This window comes from Diabrotica virgifera, chromosome 7 (genome assembly GCF_917563875.1).
Source record: "Diabrotica virgifera virgifera chromosome 7, PGI_DIABVI_V3a".
Taxonomy (NCBI): Eukaryota; Metazoa; Arthropoda; class Insecta; order Coleoptera; family Chrysomelidae; genus Diabrotica; species Diabrotica virgifera.
In genome coordinates, this window is record NC_065449.1 from 197,373,212 (window position 1) to 197,396,575 (window position 23,364).

The 23,364-nt window shown below is 32.5% G+C and overlaps 1 protein-coding gene across 3 annotated transcripts in view; it reads left to right on the plus strand.

Moving 5' to 3' along the window:
• LOC114329052 (probable ribonuclease ZC3H12C) overlaps positions 1 to 23,364 on the plus strand; it is a 184,130-nt gene that overhangs the window by 125,002 nt on the left and 35,764 nt on the right. For all 3 annotated transcript variants that reach the window (XM_028278066.2, XM_028278067.2, XM_028278068.2), the window contains one exon: positions 483 to 700. In XM_028278066.2, coding sequence (XP_028133867.1) covers positions 483 to 700 — 218 coding nt within the window. The remainder of the gene's footprint in view (positions 1 to 482; positions 701 to 23,364) is intronic.

Sequence of the window (23,364 nt, forward strand, 5' to 3'; positions counted from 1 at the left end):
TGTTGCAACTTCCAAGTTGTGATTCAAACTCCACCACTCATATGTGAGGTTTCAATTCTTAAATTCCAACCACGTGGGAAGAGTCCTATATTGCCATGGGTAATATCCAGGAATATTTGCAACATCACTAAATTTTATTAAAAATATGTAGTATATCATAACAATTTTCAACATTTAAAGGGTTTTTACCCAAAACATTAGGCATGCGCATTATTAGATTTTATTAACACTGATGAGGGATTTTTTATTCCGAAAACGTTGTGATGTAATGTAACCCTCATTTAGGGAATTTTAAATATACATTTTACAAAGGATCTCGTATTTTTATGTACATATTGAATTACCATAACAACCAGCCGCTGCACTATTCCAGCCGTCACACTATGTCTTAAAGCAGAACTTTCCCAACCTACAAATTTGATCATTCTACTATATTTCTTACTTCAACTATACTGTCAACTTATAATCGTTTTTTTTTACAGAAATATGTAGACGAAATCTGCGTTGAGGGATGCTTGGGAGCAGTGGCCGGCGAGGATTCGAGTTACGATTCAGATTACGAAGTCGACACTCCTTCCTCTGCTACACAGGCATCGGCCAGGCATCAGGATGTCTCTCGAACGACCAGCGACACACTCGCTGCCGAATACGCCGAATATGTACAGTCCACGCCGGAAATATCCGCCGGTTATACAGCCAGGTAAACTTCATTTTAATATAATACAATACGTTTATGTTTGGATTAGATGTAGTCCACTGAAGGAAGTGATAAAATTGGCAACATTGCTTAATCCACTATCGTCGGCGATGAGGATGATAAAATGTCGGCGAGGTGCGGAGTGTTAAGCTAGCTTCACACTACCCGCGAAGTTGATCAAGGTTAGGTTAATACGATAGTGTGGAGAGGCACTTCGTATAACCTTAGCTCGCCTCGGACAACTTACACTTGTTGTCGGTTTTTGCGGCCGAGTCAAGGGATCCGAAGTTAGTGTCTCCCCCTGCGAATGTGTTCCTCGAAGTCGAAGGAGTGTGTAGCGATGTACTTCGGACAACTTTCCATAGTAGTTCGTCGAGTAACTTCTCGAGTAGTCTGGATGAGTTATTAGTACTCGACGACGCGCTGTTGCCATATATTCCATATATTAGAGTGTATATCTAATTTAAAACTAAACAATCTGTATAAAAAATAATGAACAATGAACGATAATACAAAATTTTATAAATAATTTTTCTTTATGGACTGCCTTTTGCCATTGAAGATAGTCAAACATTTTGATAAAGTCTTCTGTGTTTTTTGTCTTCATTAACAAAGTGTTTCGAAAGAAATGGCAGCCACACTACACTGAAAACAAAAATCAAGAAAAATTATAGCACTATAAATAAGGCACGACAATGGAATATAGTCGTTGATGACCTGATTCATGGGCTTAGCAGCCAAGTGATTTAGGTCCAGGGTTTCTTTGCCGACATTATAATAGTGACTAGGAAATTTCCCAGTACTGTTGCGGATCAGATGCGATATGTTCGTCAATACATAAAGTATTGGTGTCTAAAATAGAACCTCTTTGTGAACCCTTCAAAACTAAATTAGTAGCCTTCATTAATAAGAGGAAGTTTTTTGGAGTGAGTGAGCTGAAATTATTTGGGGAGGAACTAGAAAGAATTAATGAGGCCAAGTATCCAGGGGTAACCCTGGACTCCAAACTGAATTGGAGCACTCATATTAACAACATAACTAACAGGGCTAGGTTACTCTTCTGGAACTGCAGACGAGTGTGGCTAAAATCTGGAATTTGAAACCAAGGGTAATCTGTTGGTTATACACATCAGTGAAACGACCGACAATTACTTATGCTTTAGTGCTTTGGTGAAAAATGACGGCTTTACAATCTTGTGTGATATCTCTCATCACTCTACCTACAAAGACAAGCTGTTCTTAATATAACAGGAGACAGGAGCCTTGAATAGTACAGGAACGGCATCTTTAAAGGCTATTACAGGTCTCCCTCCGCTGAAATTGTATACAGGGTCCAAACCTCTGGTTTTCTTTGATTACGGCTAAACTATGGGATATACAAAAAAATGTTTTTAACAAAACTAATGTATATCAAAACCGTCTATAATTTAAAATTATTTTCGATTATACAGGATGAGTCAGAACGACGGTACGAACCAAAGTTATGTTTTTTTTAATTGAACACCCTATATATTAAATCATTTTTAAATATAGTTTTTAAAAATATGAAAAATTTCTATAAGGTCTTATAGGCCTAAAGTTAATAATTTTCGAAATATTTTCATTTTTATTGAGAAAAATGGTAATATTTATAGGGCTGTGGATTATGTTTCCAAGGTAATAAAAATTTAAATGGTAGGTCCAAGGTTTTATAATATAGTGTCATTTTTAAATAATTTAATATCTTTTACTTATAGTCATAAAATATACAGTGTGATCACTATTTGCGAATACAAAATTTTCTCATTTTTTTAATGTTACACCCTGTATATTTGTATTGCATTTTGTAGTAAATATTACAACCTTTCTTTTGGTATAAGGTTGTATGTATATAGCATGTTTGGTTTTGTAAATATTTAAAAAAGAACTATAGATTTTACGTTTCGCGGATATTTTATATACGCAATAATTTTAATTAAATTTTTTGCAAAAAAAAATTATAATCTGATTTTAGAAACATACACTAAAATATCAAAGATGAAAATAAAAACGTGATTAAATATGAAAATAAAACGTATGCAAGTGCAACTTAATTGAATTTAATAACTTTAAAATTATGTTACAAACAATATTTTACCATACTAATAAGTAATTAATATGGATAAATTAATTATTAAATTAAACAACCAATTTTAAAATCTACCCTAGAAATTTTTCTACCCTAGTAACTTTATTGTACCCAATTTTGTTAGTTAAATTGTATTTTATGAGTAAGATCAGTTAATAACTTTTTAATTTACCTATGTACATCTTGAGAACATATAAAGTATGCTTTGAAACAAATGAACGTTATAGAAGTATATTATTATGAAGTAAATAAGTACATAGTATCTATGTAGTCGTTCACAAAAGCTTGTAATAATTTCCAATGGTTTCGCGAAAAACAAATGCCATATCCACCAATTGTTCGGTTGAAAAATTAAAATTTAAAATAAAAAAAATTGTTACAAAAATTTCAACTACAAAAGTATTACCAGCTATTGTGACACCGTTTAATACTATTTATATTGTCCTTCTCATGATCATTTTTCAGTGCGTAACAAATGATAGGAAAAAGGGTAAGTCCGTGATAATACACATTTATGACATTTATTCTAATATGACATTTTAGTTAAATCTGACAGTTGTCACATTTTATTTTCAATTTGGAATAAAAACAAATCAAATGTGTTTCTTGCATTTATAAAATGGTATTTTCTTTGATTTGTATAGTCTTATAAATTATACAGATTATATTTGTAATATTATTATATAATTAAAAAAAATTATTTTTTTATTATGGCGCCATCTATCGACAACTAGAATAACTAGAAGAAATGTTATAAAAATGTCACCGACGAAATGTAATCACCGACGTGCCTTTTTTTCTGTCACATACAATTTAATGCGTTAGAAAGAAATCGAAAAACTGTGACGCACTGAAAGATGATCATGAGAAATACTGTATTAATAAATAATTTGGCTGATACATTTAACATTCATTTGTTTCAAAGCATACTTTATAATTATTATGTTCTCAAGATGTAAGTAAATTTAAAAGGTAAATTAAAAGTTTAACTGATCTTACTCGTAAATACAATATAACTAACAGTTAATTTGGTACAGGAAAGTTGCTGTGGTAGAAAAATTACTAGGGTAGATATCAAATTTGGTTGTTTATTTAATTTAGTAAATAATTTATGCATTCATTAGTATGGTAAAATATTTTTTGTAAAATAATTTTAAATTATTAAATCAATTGAATTGTACTAGTATACGATTTATTTTAATCTTTAATTACGTTTTTAATTTCATATTCGATATTTTAATGTATGTTTCTAAAACCAGATTATAATTATTTTTTTTTGCAAAAAAGTTTTTAATAAAAAATCCGCAAAAACGTAAAATATATAGTTTTTTTTAAATATCTACAAAACGAAACATGCTAGGTACATACAACCTGATACCAAAAGAAAGGTTGTAATATTTACTACAAAAGGCAATGCTAACATACAGGGTGTATATTTTATGGCTATATGTCAAATATGTTAATTTATTTAAAAATAACAGTATACTAAAAAAACTTTGACATGTCATTTAAATTTTTATTGCCTTGACAGCCTAATTCACAGCCCTTTGAATATTACCATTTTTCTCAATAAAAGTGTACATATTTCGAAAATTGTTAACTTTAGGCCTATAATACCTCATATAAATTCTTAATATTTTTAAAAAATATATTTAAAAATGATTTAATATATAGGGTATTTCATTTAAAAAAAACACAACTTTGGTTCGTACCGTCGTTCTGACTCACCCTGTATAATCGAAAATAATTTTAAATTATAGACGGCTTCGATATACATATATTTTGTTAAAAACATTTTTTTGTATGTCCTATAATTTAGCCGTAATCAAAGAAAACCAGAGCTTTGGCGCACCCTGTATTTTGGCCGCTGTCTTTATGACTATCCTAAGATTTAAAGCAATCAATACTGGTGGGACCAATTATGTATTAAATAGCCATACAAATATTACTGGAAGGAGATGGAGACTATACTTGAAGAATCCATCTTTATGATAAACTAATAATAAACCAGAACAAATCTTCACTGAGAAGACTAACACAATTACCCTCTCTAGAGAACAAAAAGTTGCAAATATTAATGGAGACTTATTAATACGGTTCGCTAAGGAATTTAAAACTGTCCATGGCACTGGCGACATATAGCCAAGAATACGGTCTAACAATGAACATCAAGAAGACAAAATTTATGAGAATATCTAAAACTCAAAGAAATAACGAGAATCTCCTCATAAACGGAACCAACGTCGAACGAGTAGACAAATATGCATATCTTGGAACAATTATCAACTCCACAAATGATTACTTCCAGGAGATTAAAATTAGAATCGAAAAGGCTAGAGCAAATTTTAACAAAATGAGAAAAGTGCTCTGCGCAAGAGATCTAAGGTTGGAGCTAAGAGTAAGGTTGGCTAGGTGTTACGTTTTCTCGACTCTGTTTTACGGAATGGAAGCTTGGACCTTAAATGCGGCATCAATGAAAAAACTGGAATCATTCGAGATGTGGGTATATAGAAGAATTCTAAAAATATCATGGACAGAATACGTCACAAACAAAGAGATTCTGAGAAAGATGAATAAAGAAATGGACGTCTTAAACACAATCAAAACCAGAAAATTGGAATATATCGGACATATTACACGTGGAGAGAGATACAACTTGCTCCAACTCATTATGCAGGGAAAGATTCAAGGAAAAAGAAGCATAGGGAGACGCAGAATATCGTGGCTACGCAACCTGAGAGAATGGTACGGATGCACATCAAACGAACTTTTCAGAGCAGCCGTCTCCAAAGTCCGAATAGCTATGATGATTGCCGACCTCCGTCGCGGAGATGGCACGTGAAGAAAAAGAATGGCACTGGATCAGCAGTCTTTGGACAAACGTAATTATAATAAATCTTAAAGCCTAGGCTAATATACCAGGCTGTTTTTGCTTTGGTGGCATGCATTTATGAAATCATGCTAGCAAAGAGAATCAACACATAAGGAATCACCCAGAGCAAAGAGAATCAACATTTATACAGATAGTCAAGCTGCTGTTATAGTAGTAAGAACTCACTATCCAAATCAAAATTGGTGAATCATTGCAATGATCTCAACAACCTGTCAAAAGATAATAAAGTGTCGTGGGCATGAAGAGGTGCATCGGAATGAACGAACAAAACAAGGCTCGAGAGAAAACTTTGTATGCCCAGAACCATGTGTCATCACTAAAAATCTTGTAGGAAAACGAGTTTCAGAAGAAAGACTAAGAAAACAATTAAGAATATTGATAGAAAACTCGTGGAGAATTTGAAGAACCTCAATAAACAATAGATTAAAACTGTCATCCAAATGGTAACTGGACATTGTCGTTAAAGAGAACACCTATACAAACTAGGTAAAGTGAATGAATTATTATGCAGAAAATACGAAATAGAAGAAAATACAGGAATTCACTGCTGAGGACCGAACCAGAAGATATCCTAAAAGTACCAATAAGGAAAATGTCGGCCTTTGTTGAGGCCGCAGAACTTGAGTTTAATATAAAAGACAAGATAAGGGACAAAGGTTTTATGATTAAGTGCCAAAAATTGAGTCTCGCCTGAACTGAAAACAAGAAGAAGAGGGGAACATGAGAGTCTAAACCAACGAATCAGCGCTGAAATTCTTGGTTTAAACCTCAGTAACCAACGATTACCATAATAAAACAGCAACAAACAGATGGACGAACTATCATGTCTAGATTCATTATTATTCTCCTCATACATCTCATGAACTCAAATTATGAAAAGATCAAAAACTTGTATTGTCTTTTTTCATACACGTGGAAATGCCTATTTGTTATTAGTCATGTTGACAAGGTTTCATGTTAACAAAATTCCTTTTAATTAACAAATTATTTTAATCACAAATTACAATACAATCTCATCTTCAAACAAGTTTTTTAATAAATTAATAGAGTATAAATTAATTTTTTTTTCGAATTTTTTTTGTTTATAATATCTTTATTAATTAGAACACGTTTTATTAATAATACTTCCTTAATTTAAAAATTATTCAATTATCATATTTTAATTGCTGATTTGCTTGTTTTGAAGATCCGAAAAATGCACATAATGTGATACATTGATTGTTGATTTATTATGTTTTCTAATAAATTTTACATCTTGAAATATCAAGAAGCAAAATAAACGAACAGGTTTTATAAGAATACTGGGTAGGCACCAAATATTTTGGGTGCAATAATTAAAATGTTGTTAAATATTATACTATCCATTCTGGAGTTCCCAAGGTAGGGTCCTTGGCCCATTCCTATACCTCCTCTATACAGCAGACATACCTACCAATAATGATATCCTAATGGCTACTTTTGCTGATGATGCAACAATACTAACTTTAGACACAGATCTTGAAAGTGCTGTCAACAAACTGCAGGAAAATTAAAGTAATCGCCGAAAAATCGACAGCAGCTACTTTCACAACAATACAAACATGCCCCCAAGTACACATCAATAATATTCCAATTCTGCAAAAATCTGAAGTGGAATATTTAGGGCTGCACCCAGATCACAGGAAAACCCATATTAAAGCCAAACGGACACAACTAAACATAAAAGTTAGACAAATGTACTGGCTACTTGGAAATAAGTCGCAACTCACACTCGAGAATCAAATACTGGTTTACAAGATCATACTTGGTCTTACGGAATTGAACTCTGGGGTTGCAGTAAACCTTCCAATACCAAGATTCTATAAACTTTCCAGTCGAAAACTCTTCGAACAAGAGCCAATGTTTCATGGTAGGTTTCCAACCATAAAGTACACAACGATCTTGGTATTCCATTCACAAGAGAAGTCATTGATCTTAAGGCAAACAGAGCCAAAGAAAGAAATTCCACAAATGATTGCCAAATCATACCAATCACTACCTACTAGACGTCTAAACAGAACCTGGCCCGAACACCTTGGGGATGAGGTGAAGACTTGGAGAACCGTTAATGGACGGTACCCACTTCAAGCCATATACCACTCATCATATTTGCTAAATACTGTACTACTGAGTAGATGGTATATTAGCTGTAATAAATAAAAAAATATACTATACATACAGGATGAAAACCACTTATGGAATAAAATTATTTGTCTTTGTTTTAACAGAATATGAAAAACGCTGAGACCTGTAGATTTTTAAATATTATAATTATAAAAGTGCGATTTTTATGTTTAACTTCAAATGTATAGGATGATTCATGCAAGCCTATTAGCAAAAGAAGACCGATGGAACAAAATTCTTATAAATTGGAGACCAAGGGAATATAAACGAAGCAGAGGACGAATGAAACGAAGCAAATGAGATGGGCAGATGATATCAAGAAACACTTGGGCTCTAGGTGGATGACTATAGCGACAGACAGAGAAGAATGAAAAATGATTAGGGAGACCTATGTAAAAAGATGGACTGAAGAAGGCTAATTAGATAGATAGAAATCATGACGAACCCTATCAAAAGACTTTTCGAAATCTATGAAACAGGCGTGCATCTCTTGAAATTTCCAAGCATCGCTGTGTGAGAACATTTAGAGCAAATAAAACTTCTCTGGTGCCTAGTCTTTTTTTGAATACCAACTGTGTCTCGCTTATATCTCTTTTGTAGCAATTGTGTATTCAATAGCTTTCCAAATGACGTACAAGTACTTCTCCTTAAGGATATCTCATAATTACTTAATTAATACTTTTATGTTGTATGTTACATTATCGGAAGCTCTTAAAGATCAGAGGCGTAGCTACCGCCGTATCAATTATACCGGGCCCCCGACATTCAGGGGCCCCAGCGCGGCATGTCGAAACAAAATTCCATTCAAAAATTGAACAAAATATTCTACAATTATTTCACTATTAAAACGCTTTGAAACAGTGTATATTGTTTAGATATCGACATTTTCGTGTAATGGATTTTTTATCTATATACAATATACATATTATAAACTATATTTTTCTACAACCGTGTTAAAAATGCAATTTTTAGCACTCCATACGAGCGTTAAAAATGCTACGTTAAGGCACTAGTGCTTTAAAATTTTTAAGGCACTGTAGTTAAAAGTGAATTGTCAAATTGTGAAACGTCAAAATATTTGTATTTCATTTATTTACATTAATTTGGTGAAAAAGGTGGTTTAAAAGGTTTTTTAAAATTTAATTTAAACTGTATTAATGCATTTTGAACACGTTTCTAGAAAAAAACTATTAAAATTTGTTAGAATATACAACAATAAAAGTAAGATGTTATTCTATAGTTGTTATGATTTACGTATTGACAGTATAGGCAGTTTTGATGTAATGTCAAGAAAAATATAAAAATCAAGTTCAAGTAAAAGTTTTTGTAGATATTGTCCTGTAATTGAGAATGAATAAATTATAATTATTGATATATAAGACGTTTGTAGAAAAATATTGTATGATATACGTGTTAAAAAGTACATTTTTAAGGCACTCATGTGAATTGCCGAATTCGCTTCGCTCATTCTGCAAACTTTCACATGCGTGCCTTAAACGTGTACTTTTAACACTTATTTCATAAATAACTATTATGTACAGGTACCTATCTATTTTCTGCCTCTCGCCGTTCTACAACAGAGCTTTTTGTTTTCAAGCTACTTTTTATTGTCTATGTGTTGGCTGTGTGTGAGACATTGTATAATGTATAATGCCAAATTGCAATATTTGTAACCGTTTTACCAATACATATTTTAAACATTGAAACATATTGTTTGCGTATATTTTCGTGTAATCTGTTCTTTATATATAAATTGTATTTAGGTATATCTATTTGTCGGTCGCTCGCCGTTAAAGAACAGAGCTTCTTTGTTTACGCTCATTTTGTCATTTTCAATTTTCATTCACCCTTGGCTTGAAAAAACTGAATCTGTTTTAAAACAATGAGTCTCAACAATTCAAATTTATTTTTCGACTTTGGTTTATTATAGTTTATTAGGTTTATTATTATTATCTATATTTGGGTGTTATACGCAGAACTTATTAGTTCACAAGGTTGTATTAGGGTAGCCCAAGCAGGGATTTTTGCGGTCACTCGATCGCGTCAGATTATCATATGGGGAGAATCGTTGTACCCTGTAAATGTACCCCTACCATATATTACCTTAACACAGGGGAGTTCGTTAAGGGGGGCCCGAAAAAAAATCTATACTTAGAAAAAGTCGAAATCGGCAGATTAAGGTAAGGTAAGTTAAGTACATGCAGAACAGTGAATATTTAAAAAATCTGACGTTTTGAGCTGGGAGTAAGGAAATGGGTGAGTCACAAAGTTTCACAAGAAAAAAGCGAATATTTCGAGAAATAAACGTAAGATCGAGAAACTAAAAATGCGTGCTTAATATTTTTCAAAAATCCATCGAATGATCTAAACACGACCCGCCATGGAAAGGGGTGGGTGGTAAATTTAAAATTTTAAATAGGAACCCCGTGATATTTCGCGAAATGAACATCAGATCGAAAAACTGCAAAATACACGTATTTAATATTTTTGAAAAATCTATCTAATGACACCAAATACGACTCCCCACGAAGTTGTGGTGAGGGGTTACTTTAAAATTTTAAATAGAAGCCCCCATTTTTTATTGCAGATTTGGATTCCTTACGTAAAAATAAGAAACTTTTAATCGAGACATGTTTTCGAATTATGGATAGATGGCGCTATAATCGGAAAAAACCATTGTTGGAAATGGAAAATTAAATTAAAAAATGGAAAGTCCCCACTTAAAGGAAAATGTTACTTAACTTTCTTTGGTTTTAGGACGTAAAAATTTAGCATACTTTCCTCCCCTATATTATGCAATTTGAAATTTATTTAAATTTTGCAATATACAGGGTGTTTCATTAATACTGGGAAATAATTAAACTGTAGATTCCTGGGCTCAAAATATTAAGATTTAACCCAAATCACCTAGTTCGAAAATGCTTCCCAAAGGAGCTAGAGCTCTTTGAAGAAGGCATCTTGTAATTACTTTTTTTTAAATACCTCCAGAACGCTTCTATTTAGAGAAACGAAAACTGGTACACCTATTTATCTTCCAGAGATAAATCGACTCCATAAATTGCGAATTTCTAGTACCTTTTCTACCTATTCTATTCTATACAAGCGTTTTTGCTTCTTTTGTTGAACATTTTTTTAGCACTATGCCATATCAGTGGTGGAAAAGGGCCCCCGCGACAAATTTTGATATGGGGCCCCTGTGGGGCTAGCTACGCCACTGTTAATGATCGAAGTAAAATATTTATATAGCAATTGCAAAGAAGGAGGAAGAAAATTAATTAGGAGCAATATTATTAAGGGTCGTCTCTTGATCACGTAAAATTAGGTCGATTAATTATTTCCCCCTTGATGAGATTCGATGATATTAATAGGTCCGTGTCCGGTTTCGCAAACTCTAAATATTTATTAATTATTGATAATTTGTTCAATATCCATTCAGGGTTAAGTTATGGATACCTGTTAATAAGTAAGTTGTTAGTGGTTTATATTTTAGCGTAAGAATCTAAAATGTAGTGATCACAGAAAAAGATGAAGATAAGGCAAGATATATACATTTCAACTAAATTTAAAAAAATTAACGTTAAACATACCTACTAATAATTTTGTATTATGTAGATACAACATAAATACACGATATTAATGTACACGTTAAAAATGACGTAAAGTCTAAATATTGTAAATCAATGTAAGATTATTCTTCTTCTTTTGCAAGTACCATCTATTGGCGGGTTGTCGCCTTATCACTCCATCTCTTGCGCGGTCGGTCGATACTTCTTCTAACACTTGGTGATTTGTCCCTTGCTATTTTAAGTGTCCTAGCTCAGTCGGGATAGCATTTGACCTTGCATTAGGAGCTGCCCCAAATTTTATTTTTATAATATTTAGGGGGGGGTCAACAGTAGTATAAATTTAAAATCTCGACTGAATTCCGTCGTTACGTTAGCCGCCATCTTGATTTTAAACGAGAACCGTTCTTGCTCAATATCTCCGCCATTTTCAACTCGCCGACAAAAAGTGTAGAAATTGAAATTGTTGAAAATCTGATTTTCTATAATTTCGTTTATTATAATTTTTTTCGTGCGGTCGATATTTTCCTAGTTATGGGGGGAAAATTATCTCGTTTATTATTAGTTTTACAACAAATATGTACCTATACAAAAATGAAGAGAGTTAAATTTTCTACAGTTTTGATCTGTTTCATTTTTTTGACAACATCAATATTTAAGGTAGTACGTCAATATCTCCGCCATATTCAACTTTTCTACAAAAAGTGAAAGAACTGAAATTGTTGCAATTACGATTTACTACAATTTTTCGAGAGAGCCAGTGGCGGGTCTGCAAAGGGGGGAGGGGAAATTCCCCACAACAGGGTCCAAACTTCAAAAAAAAATTGTTGAAATATTAAAATATAGTACCTGACATGAAACTTAAATTATCGACAGACAAATTCAACCAATAAAACCCGCTAGTTAATAAAATTAAGTGAACTTAAAGCATATAAGATATATTATTTATGTCTTTTATGTACTTAGTTTGGTTAGTGTTTCATTGGAAGTTTCAAAAATTGTATAAAATATAATTCTCTTTATTTTTATTTATGTACAATTATGTCGTAAAGTTAATCAATTCAATAATTGCTTCCCCTCCGCTTCCACTATTTTCCCGCTTAACTCGGGGAATATTGATCGCATAAAAAAATTGTGCAAAAGAAATTAAAGAAAACTGCATTTCCAACAATTTTAGTTCCTAACGTTTTTGTCGAAAAGTTGAAAGTGGCGGAGATAGGTATTAAGCAACAACGGTTCTCCTTTAAAATCAATATTGCGGCTAATTCAACCGCGGAATTCAGTCGAGATTTTAAATTTACACTACTATTGATCTCCACTAAAGGATAGAATTATAAAATTTGGGGCAGCTCGGAAACAAGATTAAATTCAATAATTAAGCTCCCCCACCACTTTTTACTATTTTCTCACTTAACTCGGAAAATATCAAACGTATGAAAAAAAAATGTTAAAAAGAAATTGTAGGAAATCATATTCGGAACAAGTTTAGTTGAAAACGGGGTAAATATTGAACAAAAACAATTACTTATAAAATCTATCAGGTCTTACGATCGCGCCATTACTGCATAAGTACTATCTTAAATATTAACTTTAGCAAAAAAATGAAAGAGATTCAAATTGTGTAGAATTTAATTCTCTCTATTTTTGTATAGGAACATTTTTGTCGTGGAACTAATAATAAACGAGATAATTCAATAATTATTCTCTGTCATTATTTTCCGCCATAACTCGGAAAATATCGACCGCACGAAATAATTGTAGCAATAGAAATTATAGACAATCACATTTTCAACAATTTTGGTTCTTATTGTTTCTTTGTTTCCGGAGATATTGAGCAAAAACGGTTCTCATTTAAAATTAAGATGGCGGATAACGCAACGGCGGAATTAAGTCGAGATTTTTTAAAATTTACACTAACTACTATTGACCCCCCTAAAGATTAGAGAAATCAAATTTGGGGCAGCTTCTAATGCAAGGTTAGGTCTGTTATTCATCTAACTCTACTGGACTATCCACCCTTCTACTGATGTGATTGTTCCATTCTTTTTAATGTCGATGTTCAGAACAATCCTCCATTCAGCCTTGTCTCTGGTAACTCTTCTCCATGATATAACTTCAATAGATTTTAAATCGCCCTCTAAATTTGATACCTAAGTCTCGGTCTTCCTCTGGCACGTTGTCCAATCAGCTCTCTTTAACCTTTTTTTTTTTCGTCTTTAAAGAGGGGGGGTCTGGAATCTTCAAAAGACATCTCAGTCCAGAACGCCGCCTGACTGACCTTAGTGCAGGATTCATTCTTCGTAGTACCAGCGATAGTTCCCGAGGTGCTTTAAAACGCTCTCTCGTCGCCGAGGCTACGCCGAATGCCTACCTGCTAAACCAGACCCTCCTCTGTCATCCAGCGCTCCGAAAACGGAATGGCCGCTGCAAGGTCGACATCGCTTCCGAAGCACTTTACCTTCATTTATCCACAGACTGTAAGCAAGGAGGCCCTTCATTTTCCCCGTTCCCCCTTTTTTTGGTCCCAAGATTGGGTTTTTTTTTTTGAGCTTCTTTCCCACAGTCTGTCTCATACAATATATCTCACTTATTCGCCTCTCGTCAAAACTTATTCCCTCTGCCTTCTACTCGCCATATATTTCACCCCTCTCTTTAACCTGATCAACCTGGTCTTGAATTGCTGTATAGTGGTTTCTTAATGTAAGTAGTGTTTTTGAGACCATTGTGTTGTTTTATCCATTGTGTACGCTTTTGAAAACGTTTATCGATCCTATTGGATCTTTTTATTATAAATTTAATGATGAGCATGCTAATAACCGGCAAAATAACGCAAAAGATGAAAAACATAATGCGTTCTCGTTCTGAAATAAAAAAAGATAAAACTGGTAGAGGTGGAAATTCAGTGGCGACGCGTGACTTTTTCTAAAGTGTTACCAAACCAGATGTAAAAAAATCTTATTTAAAAAAAATTATTTTGAACCTCCCAAATATAAGTTTTTGTTTTCAATCCTGTGGGATAAAATTAAACAAATCACTATTCCCAAATTATATGTATGTAATTATGTATATGTAACAGGTATAACAATAAATAATAAACAAACTAAACATATTATTCTACCATAAAATTAACATAAAAAATGAACAAGTAGGAAAAAGCATAGATTTTGAAAACTATTTTTTATTCATATTTTAATTCTTCCACTTTCAATAATATCATTTTTTTTCTTCAAAATTATTATATAAAAATATATACAAGAATAACTTTTCAAGTAGTTGATCAATTACGCAATACGTAGCAACACTCTTGCATGTTTAAGTGCACGCACACTGTAATCTGTAATAGGTACATACTAAACTAATGTTACCAATCCTCAAAATGGTGACAATACTGATATAAACAGCGTGCCCGCCCGCCTGCTCTAACAGAGCCGTCGCTTCTTCAAAATTTTCTGAAACGAGCTAGTCCCGAGCGATAGCGAGGTTTCTCCTGCGTTACCACTGCCAGTATTGGTAACGGCATATAATAACGTGCAATGGATTCACATTCACATATCTCGCCAATATGTTCGTGCGTCTAGTTGGCATATAAATGGAATTATTTCATAACAGTCATACAATATTTATTGAAAGATTTTTAACTGTTACCAATGGTAACAGTGGTTACATGGACGCTTCGCCAGTGTGAAAATTATAAATTTTCATTATATTGATAGTTTACCTTTAGACGTATTAGTCCTGTTGCCAGTCAGGGGGGTACAACGCCCTCCTTTATTCAGATGGACTTACCCAAGTTTTTTTATGTATTTTGACCCGTAGAACACGAATTTTTTGGGTAACAGTTGATCCGGATGTCGATAAGATTGATATAAACAAAGAACTTGAGGAATCACATAACAGCGATTTTTCGCAAAACAAAACATTTTTTTGTATCTTTTGGGTCATTCTAAGCAAAAAATGTTTTTACAAGATTTTTCGTAGGATGCATAGTTTTCGACATAAACGCGGTTGAACTTTCAAAAAATCGAAAAATTGCAATTTTTGAACCCGAATAACTTTTGATTAAAAAATAAAATAGCAATTTTGCTTACCGCATTTGAAAGTTCAAGTCAAATTCTATCGGTGTTGATTATTTTCATTGCTAAAAATTAATTGTTTTATTGTTAAACAAAGCTATAAACACATAGTGCTTAAAGGATGTTTTCAATGCATTTCTCATTTAAAATCGAACGAGTAGGCGCGCATACAGACAATTTCTACGTAGATTACGTACATTAAAACGCATGCATTGTCACGGGAAACACTATGTGTTTATAGCTTTGTTTAACAATAAAAAAATTAATTTTTAGCAATGCAAATAATCAAAACCGATAGAATTTGACTTGAACTTTCCAATGCAGTAAGCAGAATTGCTATTTTATTTTTTAATCAAAAGTTATTCGGGTTCAAAAATTGCAATTTGTCGATTTTTTGAAAGTTCAACCGCGTTTATCTCGTAATCTATGCATCCTACGAAAAATCTTGTAAGAAAATTTTTTGCTTTGAAACACCCAAAAAATACAAAAAATGTTTTGTTTTGCGAAAAATCGCTGTTATGTAATTCCTCAAGTTCTTCGTGTATAACAATCTTATCGACATCCGGATCAATTGTTACCCAAAAAATTCGTGTTCTACGGGTCAAAATACATAAAAAAAAACTTGGGTAAGTCCATCTGAATTAAGGAGGCCGTTATACCCCCCTGGCGACAGGACTATATCGGACGAGTTTGACAACTACCACTGCGACAGAGACAGTTTTAGTTGACATACTCATCCGATAGGTCTAAAGGTGGGAAACTATCAATATAATGTAAATTCATAGGTTTCTATCGCTAAATTTCCCACCTCTACTAGTTTCATCTTTTTTTATTTCACAACCGAATAAGTTTTCCGCCTTTTACGTTATTTTGCTTGTTATTAGCACACTCATCACTGTATACGAATTACACAAGAAGTTTTACACTTCCTAGATAAGTTTTTTCTTTCTCGTATTGTCTCCCAATTTTCTAACTTTCTAAACTAATAAATGATTTACGAGAGAAAAGTTCCTGAGAGGAGGACAGATTACTCTTGATGCTATAGTTCTTTTATATCCTTATCTCTACTCAGGTAATTAACGAAAGCTGGATCCCTCTAGAATTGTTTGCAACAGAAATTAAATAAATGATTAAAATTGCCAATAAGATATTAATTATCTCATTACATTGACGTAAGTAGCTACACAGTAATAATTTATTTGTTTTCATATATATTTGATAGTGATTTATGGACAGAACACGCCACTAATATTTATTTATTTAAAATTGCTACATAAAATATTTACTTCACATTTTCTCATGTTTTTAAAAATATGCAATATAGTCGGGCAATAACGTCTAATAATATCATTGTCTAATGTAACGTGTAATGTAGATTATATTCCTTTTAGATCAGTGGTTCCCAACGGGGGCGGTACCGCCCACCGGTGGGCGTTGAAGAGAGATAAGTGGGCTTTTTGGGTCCAAGGAAAATTTGGGGGGCGTTGAGGAACAGCTGCCGCCCCCCTAAAGTAACTCATTGCTTCTTTGCTTCTAACAACTTTGCTTTTCGCTTCTCACACAGAAATAGAGAAGGTGAATCCGAAAATATAAACAAAATGTACAAAATGCATTTTGGTTATGCACCGTGCAATTTTTTATTTATCACTCAGTCCAACACTGCAACAATTTCGACGTTGCAGTCGAACGTTTCAGTTTGGTTAGTATAATTCCACTTCCAGTAGAACCTTTCTGCTTTAAGTGAATTTTGGCTCCTCCTTCGCGCAGCGGCATGGTCAGGCATAACTTAATCATTCGAGATTGTTTCGCTAAAGCAGGGTGGTGAATTTTCTGTGTGTTATTTGCAGAAAGTTGCAGTGCATTTATTAGAAATATATTTTATTGTAATACATATTTGTCACAAGGGTAAGTATCTACGTGGAATTTATATCGCTTACTATAATTCTTTATTATTTTTCCCTATCGTAATTTACGAGGTATTTGTAAAAATGTAATAAATCTAAATTTGTTTCCTTATATGTATAGTTATTGTAAAATATTCAAAAAGTACCAACTTGCACAAACTGAATCAAAGTAAAAAGTTAATTAGGACCTACCTACACTGAGAGAAGAATTGGGGAAAAAGTACAAAAAATTTATTAAAATTTACTATACTGAATAGTAATCTGATCATAGACTGCCAAAAATAAACTATTTACTGAATATAAAGTTATTTTTATAATATGTGTACAGTATGGTAAGTTTTAATAAGTTGTTTTGTAATTTTTCCTCAAATTCTTCTCTCAGTGTATATTTATTTACTTGTGGCATGTTTTAAATTTCTCGACTACTTGCTTGGATATTCCGCCACTCTGAAATATTGATTTTGCTAACTAAAAAAATATTTAAAAGTTTATTATTTAAAATTATCAAAGCGGTGGCTACAGCATATTTATTTTTACAGATATACCTACAGTATGTCCGATCCAAAGAAAAAGTGCAGACAATACAATGTCGAATATTTGAAGTATGGTTTTATTCAGTCGCCTTCTAATAAGCCATTACCAATGTGTTTAATTTGCCAGAGAGTTTTCTCAAATGAAGCCATGAAACCTTCACGATTACAAGAACATTTGACCAAAATACATCCCGACAGAAAAGACAGAAATTTATCATATTTTGAAATGCTCAAAAAACAACATTTCAAACGTCCAACTTTAGCTAGTATCTTTTCAGCAGCATCAAAGCAAGACGATGATGGGCTACGTGCTTCTTATAACATTTCCTTACTTATAGCTAAATCAGGAAAACCCCATACTATTGGCGAAGAATTAATACTGCCAGCTGTAAGTGAAGTTTTGCGGACTGTACTGCACCAGCCGGCATCTGATATTATTAAAAAAATTCCATTAAGCAATAATACGGTACAGAGACGAATTGACGAAATGTCTGAGGATGTGGAGCGTTCTCTAACTGATTATTTAAAGACTACTGAGTTTTCTTTACAGCTTGATGAATCAACTCTGCCAAACAATGAGTCTTTACTTCTTGCGTACGTTCGCTTCATAAAAAGTGAAAAAATCTGTCAAGAACTGTTATTTGTAAGAACACTGGAAACAGATACTAAAGGCAAATCGATATTTGATGTTCTGGAACACTATTTTACAGATAAAGGTATACCTCTGGAAAATGTCATAACTGTTGCTACAGATGGTGCTCCGGCAATGGTTGGACAACACCGCCGACTGATAGCATATTTGAAAAAAGCGGTACCAAATATACTCGCCATGCATTGTGTAATTCACAGACAGCATTTAGTTGCAAAAAATCTTAGTGATCGCCTTCATTGTTCACTACAATATGTAATTACTGCAGTTAACAAGATCAGAAGCAGTGCTCTCAATGATAGATTGTTTAGAAAACTGTGTGATGAAAACGACGAGAATTTTAATCGTTTATTGTTGCACACAGAAGTTCGATGGCTTTCGAAGGGTACCTGTCTAAAAAGATTTTATGATCTCTTTGACTCAGTTTTAGAGTTTTTTGAAAGCAAAGATGATTCTTTGAGAGACAATTTATTAAAATTTAAGAGCGATATTGCTTATTTAACTGATTTATACGATAAATTTAATGAAACAAACCTACAGCTACAAGGTGATAATTTGAATTTTATCAAAGCAAAAGGAATTATTTCCTCGTTCGTGTCAAAACTTAATTTGTATAGGCAAAATTTGGGTCGGAGACAATTTCATCAGTTTCAAAATCTTTCCTCTGTGGAGACAAATGATGAAGACATTCTGGTATATTGCCAGCACTTGGAAGCACTTCAAGAAGATTTTAGGAATAGATTTCAGGATATCTTTGGTCTGATTATTCCAGATTGGGTGCTAGAACCGTTCTCAAGTTTAGAAACAGCAGAATTATCACTACAGGAGGAATTGATAGAATTGTCAACAAATGAAGAGTTAAAAGTGAAATTTAAAAATGGATATCAAGAATTTTGGCTGCAATGTCAAATTTCAGTATTATATCCAGCTTTATGGGCTGCATCAAAAAAGTTTTTCATTGCCTTTCCTTCATCGTATTTAGCCGAAAGAGGATTTAGCATAGTCAGCAATTTATTAACAAAGAAGAGAAATAGACTGTCCATAGTGGAGCGCGGTGATTTAAGATTGCTGATGACAAGTATGGAACCAAATATTGACAGATTACTATCATTACATCAAGCTCAGCCTTCTCATTAAAAATGTTATGTTATTATTATATTGTTTTTTATGATATGTATTTAAGTTAAAGTTTGATCAATACATGAATACTGTATTTTTGAATAAAACATTTTTTTTTAAATTTGTTGTTGCTGGATTAGTTAAGGGGCCGTCGAATCATATTTAAGGTAGCCTTTGACCCAAAAAAGGTAAAACAATTGTGAATGAAAGTGTGTTACTAATTTTAAGAATGGAAGAGTTTTTTGAGGGGGGCGTTAAGTATTTTGTTTTTTGAAAAATGGGCGGTAGGCCGAAAAAGGTTGGGAACCACTGTTTTAGATGATTTATTGTTTTCTAATTGCTCGGCGCTCGTGGAAATATCATAATAGTACAAACCAAAAAAAATGAAACCTTTATTATGTTTCTACCGCCAAATCTGAAGCTGTGGTTAAAGTATAATAATGAAAATTAATGACTGAGTTGGTAGGCTCAAGCCCTTCTTCTCCACTGTATATGGATGTATACAATGTGTACATTTAATAAAAAGAAAAATCAATTACCTTTAAAATGCTCTATTACAGTAGATTCTAAGGCTAATTTTAACCAAGATAAGGATATAAAAATAAAATAATGTTTATTCAAACAAAATATACAATACATACAATGGTAATACATAAAAATAATTATAATTCCCTATAAATAAACACAAAAGTACCAAACTGGAACATGAAGTAAAAACCACTTCTATGTAAAAGGTATATTTACTAAAAATTTTTAGAATCCCAGTGGATTCAATAAAATGAGTTCATCAGAACGTTTTCAAACCTATCGGTCCATCATCAGTGAGTTGAATACTTGCAAAATAGCCCCAGAACCAAACAATGGTTGTGATTATAAATAAATCTACATTATGTTGAAATAAATTTAAAATGGCTAAACGCCGATGTTCAAGGATTAAACCTCTGGGAACATGGTGAAACTCTACCCGAGGACCCAATCAACCATCTACTCTATGTAGTCATCGTTGACCGAAGATGGTTGATTGGGTCCTCGGGTAGAGTTTCACCATGTTCCCAGAGGTTTAATCCTTGAACATCGGCGTTTAGCCATTTTAAATTTATTTCAACATAATGTAGATTTATTTATAATCACAACCATTGTTTGGTTCTGGGGCTATTTTGCAAGTATTCAAATCACTGATGATGGACCGATAGGTTTGAAAACGTTCTGATGAACTCATTTTATTGAATCCACTGGGATTCTAAAAATTTTTAGTAAATATACCTTTTACATAGAAGTGGTTTTTACTTCATGTTCCAGTTTGTTTAACTATAAGGTATACAGCCAATCCAGGGAACTACCCCTTTTTAGACAAAAGTACCACTTGAAGCAGAATGCTTGTGCAGTGGTTAATTTGGTTCATTGTAATGTAAAAAAAATTCTTCAAAGTGTTCGATTTTGCTAACTTTTTGGGCTATTTTTTTCTCGTTTTAACTTCGTTCCTTGTACATTTCGGTATGAGCAATGCTAACCAAAAAAAAAAGCTTATTTTCTGTAGGCACTTTATGTGGTCTATTGTTGAATATTCTAGGACTAACGGTAACCAAGATATGGTTCATCAAAGTGATGCTTGCAACGAGTTTTACCAACTTTTACGGATATTTTTTGTGTTGTGGCAATGTGTTTACCTAAATGTACAAGGAAAGAAGTTATGAAGTTTTTTTGAATACATTTTTTTCTTCGTTTTTTGAATAAATTTTTGTCAAAAAAAATTCTTTTTGACTTGAGAAAGTGACATTTCGATAGGAAATTTAATTTTGAACAACTTTTCTTTAGACGTATAGGTATGTACGAAAAATGCATATAATTCACCCTCCTAATGCACCTTAGTGTATATGGAATAATTCACCCAAAAACGCCCCTTTTTGAATGGTAGCACTCCGTGGTTTTTTCATATTTGTAAGTCCATTGAACACATGAAACAATACAAACCCCGTTAACGTTGTAGTTCGTTTTAGCCTTCTTTTTTTTTTAATATAATCAATAGCCTGTGAATGAAAGCGTTATCGAAAAGTAGTTCTGATCTACTAAAAATTCGTCTTAAAATTTCCTGGTTGGTAATTTCACAGAATAAACTTAAATATTTTTGAGATTCATTCCTAGCGCGACGGTTTTATTTAAAAACAGGTAACAATAATAATATTATTATAGTATTATAATATATTGTAATACTATTATTATTATAGACGATTTTATAGACGTCTATATTATAGATTATAGACGATTTTATTTAAAAACATATTTAGTAAAAAGCAAAAGTGTCAAAGTCATGGTCAACTAGATAGAATATTGTATGTTTTTATTAATATTGACGCACCAACAATCTTAACTACGTAGGTATTTTGTTATTGCCAACCAATACTAATAATTGAGGATCAGTCCAGATTAATGTACTTATTTTCGAAAACTTATTTTTGTTTGAATATTTTCACAGCCAACCTAATAAAATTTCACGTAATTTATGTTGCAATTAATGTTTGACTTAAAGAATCACGAATAACTCACGTATTAAAGCAGTTAGGTATATGGAATGCTTAAAAAATAAAAAAGGACTATAAAATATCATTTCATTACAATATTCAAATACAGGTTGTTCCATTTACTGAGAAAATACTCATTCCGAGTTTCGACCAACCCTGCATATTAAAATAATTACACATTTTGCTATATTAATAATTTTTATCGATAGCAGACTATAATCATTTGAACATAAGTTGAGTTTTTGATGTTAAATCAGTACAATTCTACAGGGTGTGAATGTTGCTACGAAATTAATAAAAAAAACGTAAAATTATCTTTTAAACTACCCTGTATAATATTAAAAAACACTCATATGTATTTTGAGAAAGAAGACATTGAGAAGAATCCAAAAATGTAAAAATATACAGGGTGTGCCATTAAAAAATGAAGTTATGAGCAACTTCCGGTATAACCGAAAGTAGCAAATAGATGAAAATATTTTCAACAGTTCACTCTTGGAAACCCCTTCATTCAAATTTTCAGCGTTCAGTTACCTTTAGTTCTCGAGATATTTCTAATTGGTCCTTTATCTGCCCCACCCTGTAATTTGTGGGATCTTAATGAGTAATGTAAATATACGTATTGTTATATTTCTATTTGATATGAAAATTAAATTTTGATAATTATAAACAGAGTTCAATTTAATATAAAATATTTTCAATTTTCTCAACCACGGGCATATAAATTTAGAACAACCTGTATACAACAAATTGTTATATTTAATTTTAAGAAGTGATTAGAATAAGCGTACGAAACTCGGAACAATGTGCTTAGATAAACAAAGTGAATGACGCGTACCATTATCGTTCTTCTCGGAAGGTCGATCATTAGCCTATGCTAAATAAAACTCAGTGAAATAGATGATAGTTCATTATCGTTTTTCGCGGAAGGTTTCGATCATTAGCCTATGCTAAATAAGACTCATTTGAAAGAGAGAATAGGTCATTAAAATTTGTAAATAGTTAGAAAGTATTTTAGAATGGGAATTAAATATTTTCTTTTGAAATCCATTAAGCATATTTAGAAAGATTAAAAATTGGTTTTGAGGAATATTACGAATGAGAGTTGGTGGTGGAAGATTGATTTGTGAATCTGGAAGGGATATTTAGAAAGTAGGGGAATGGA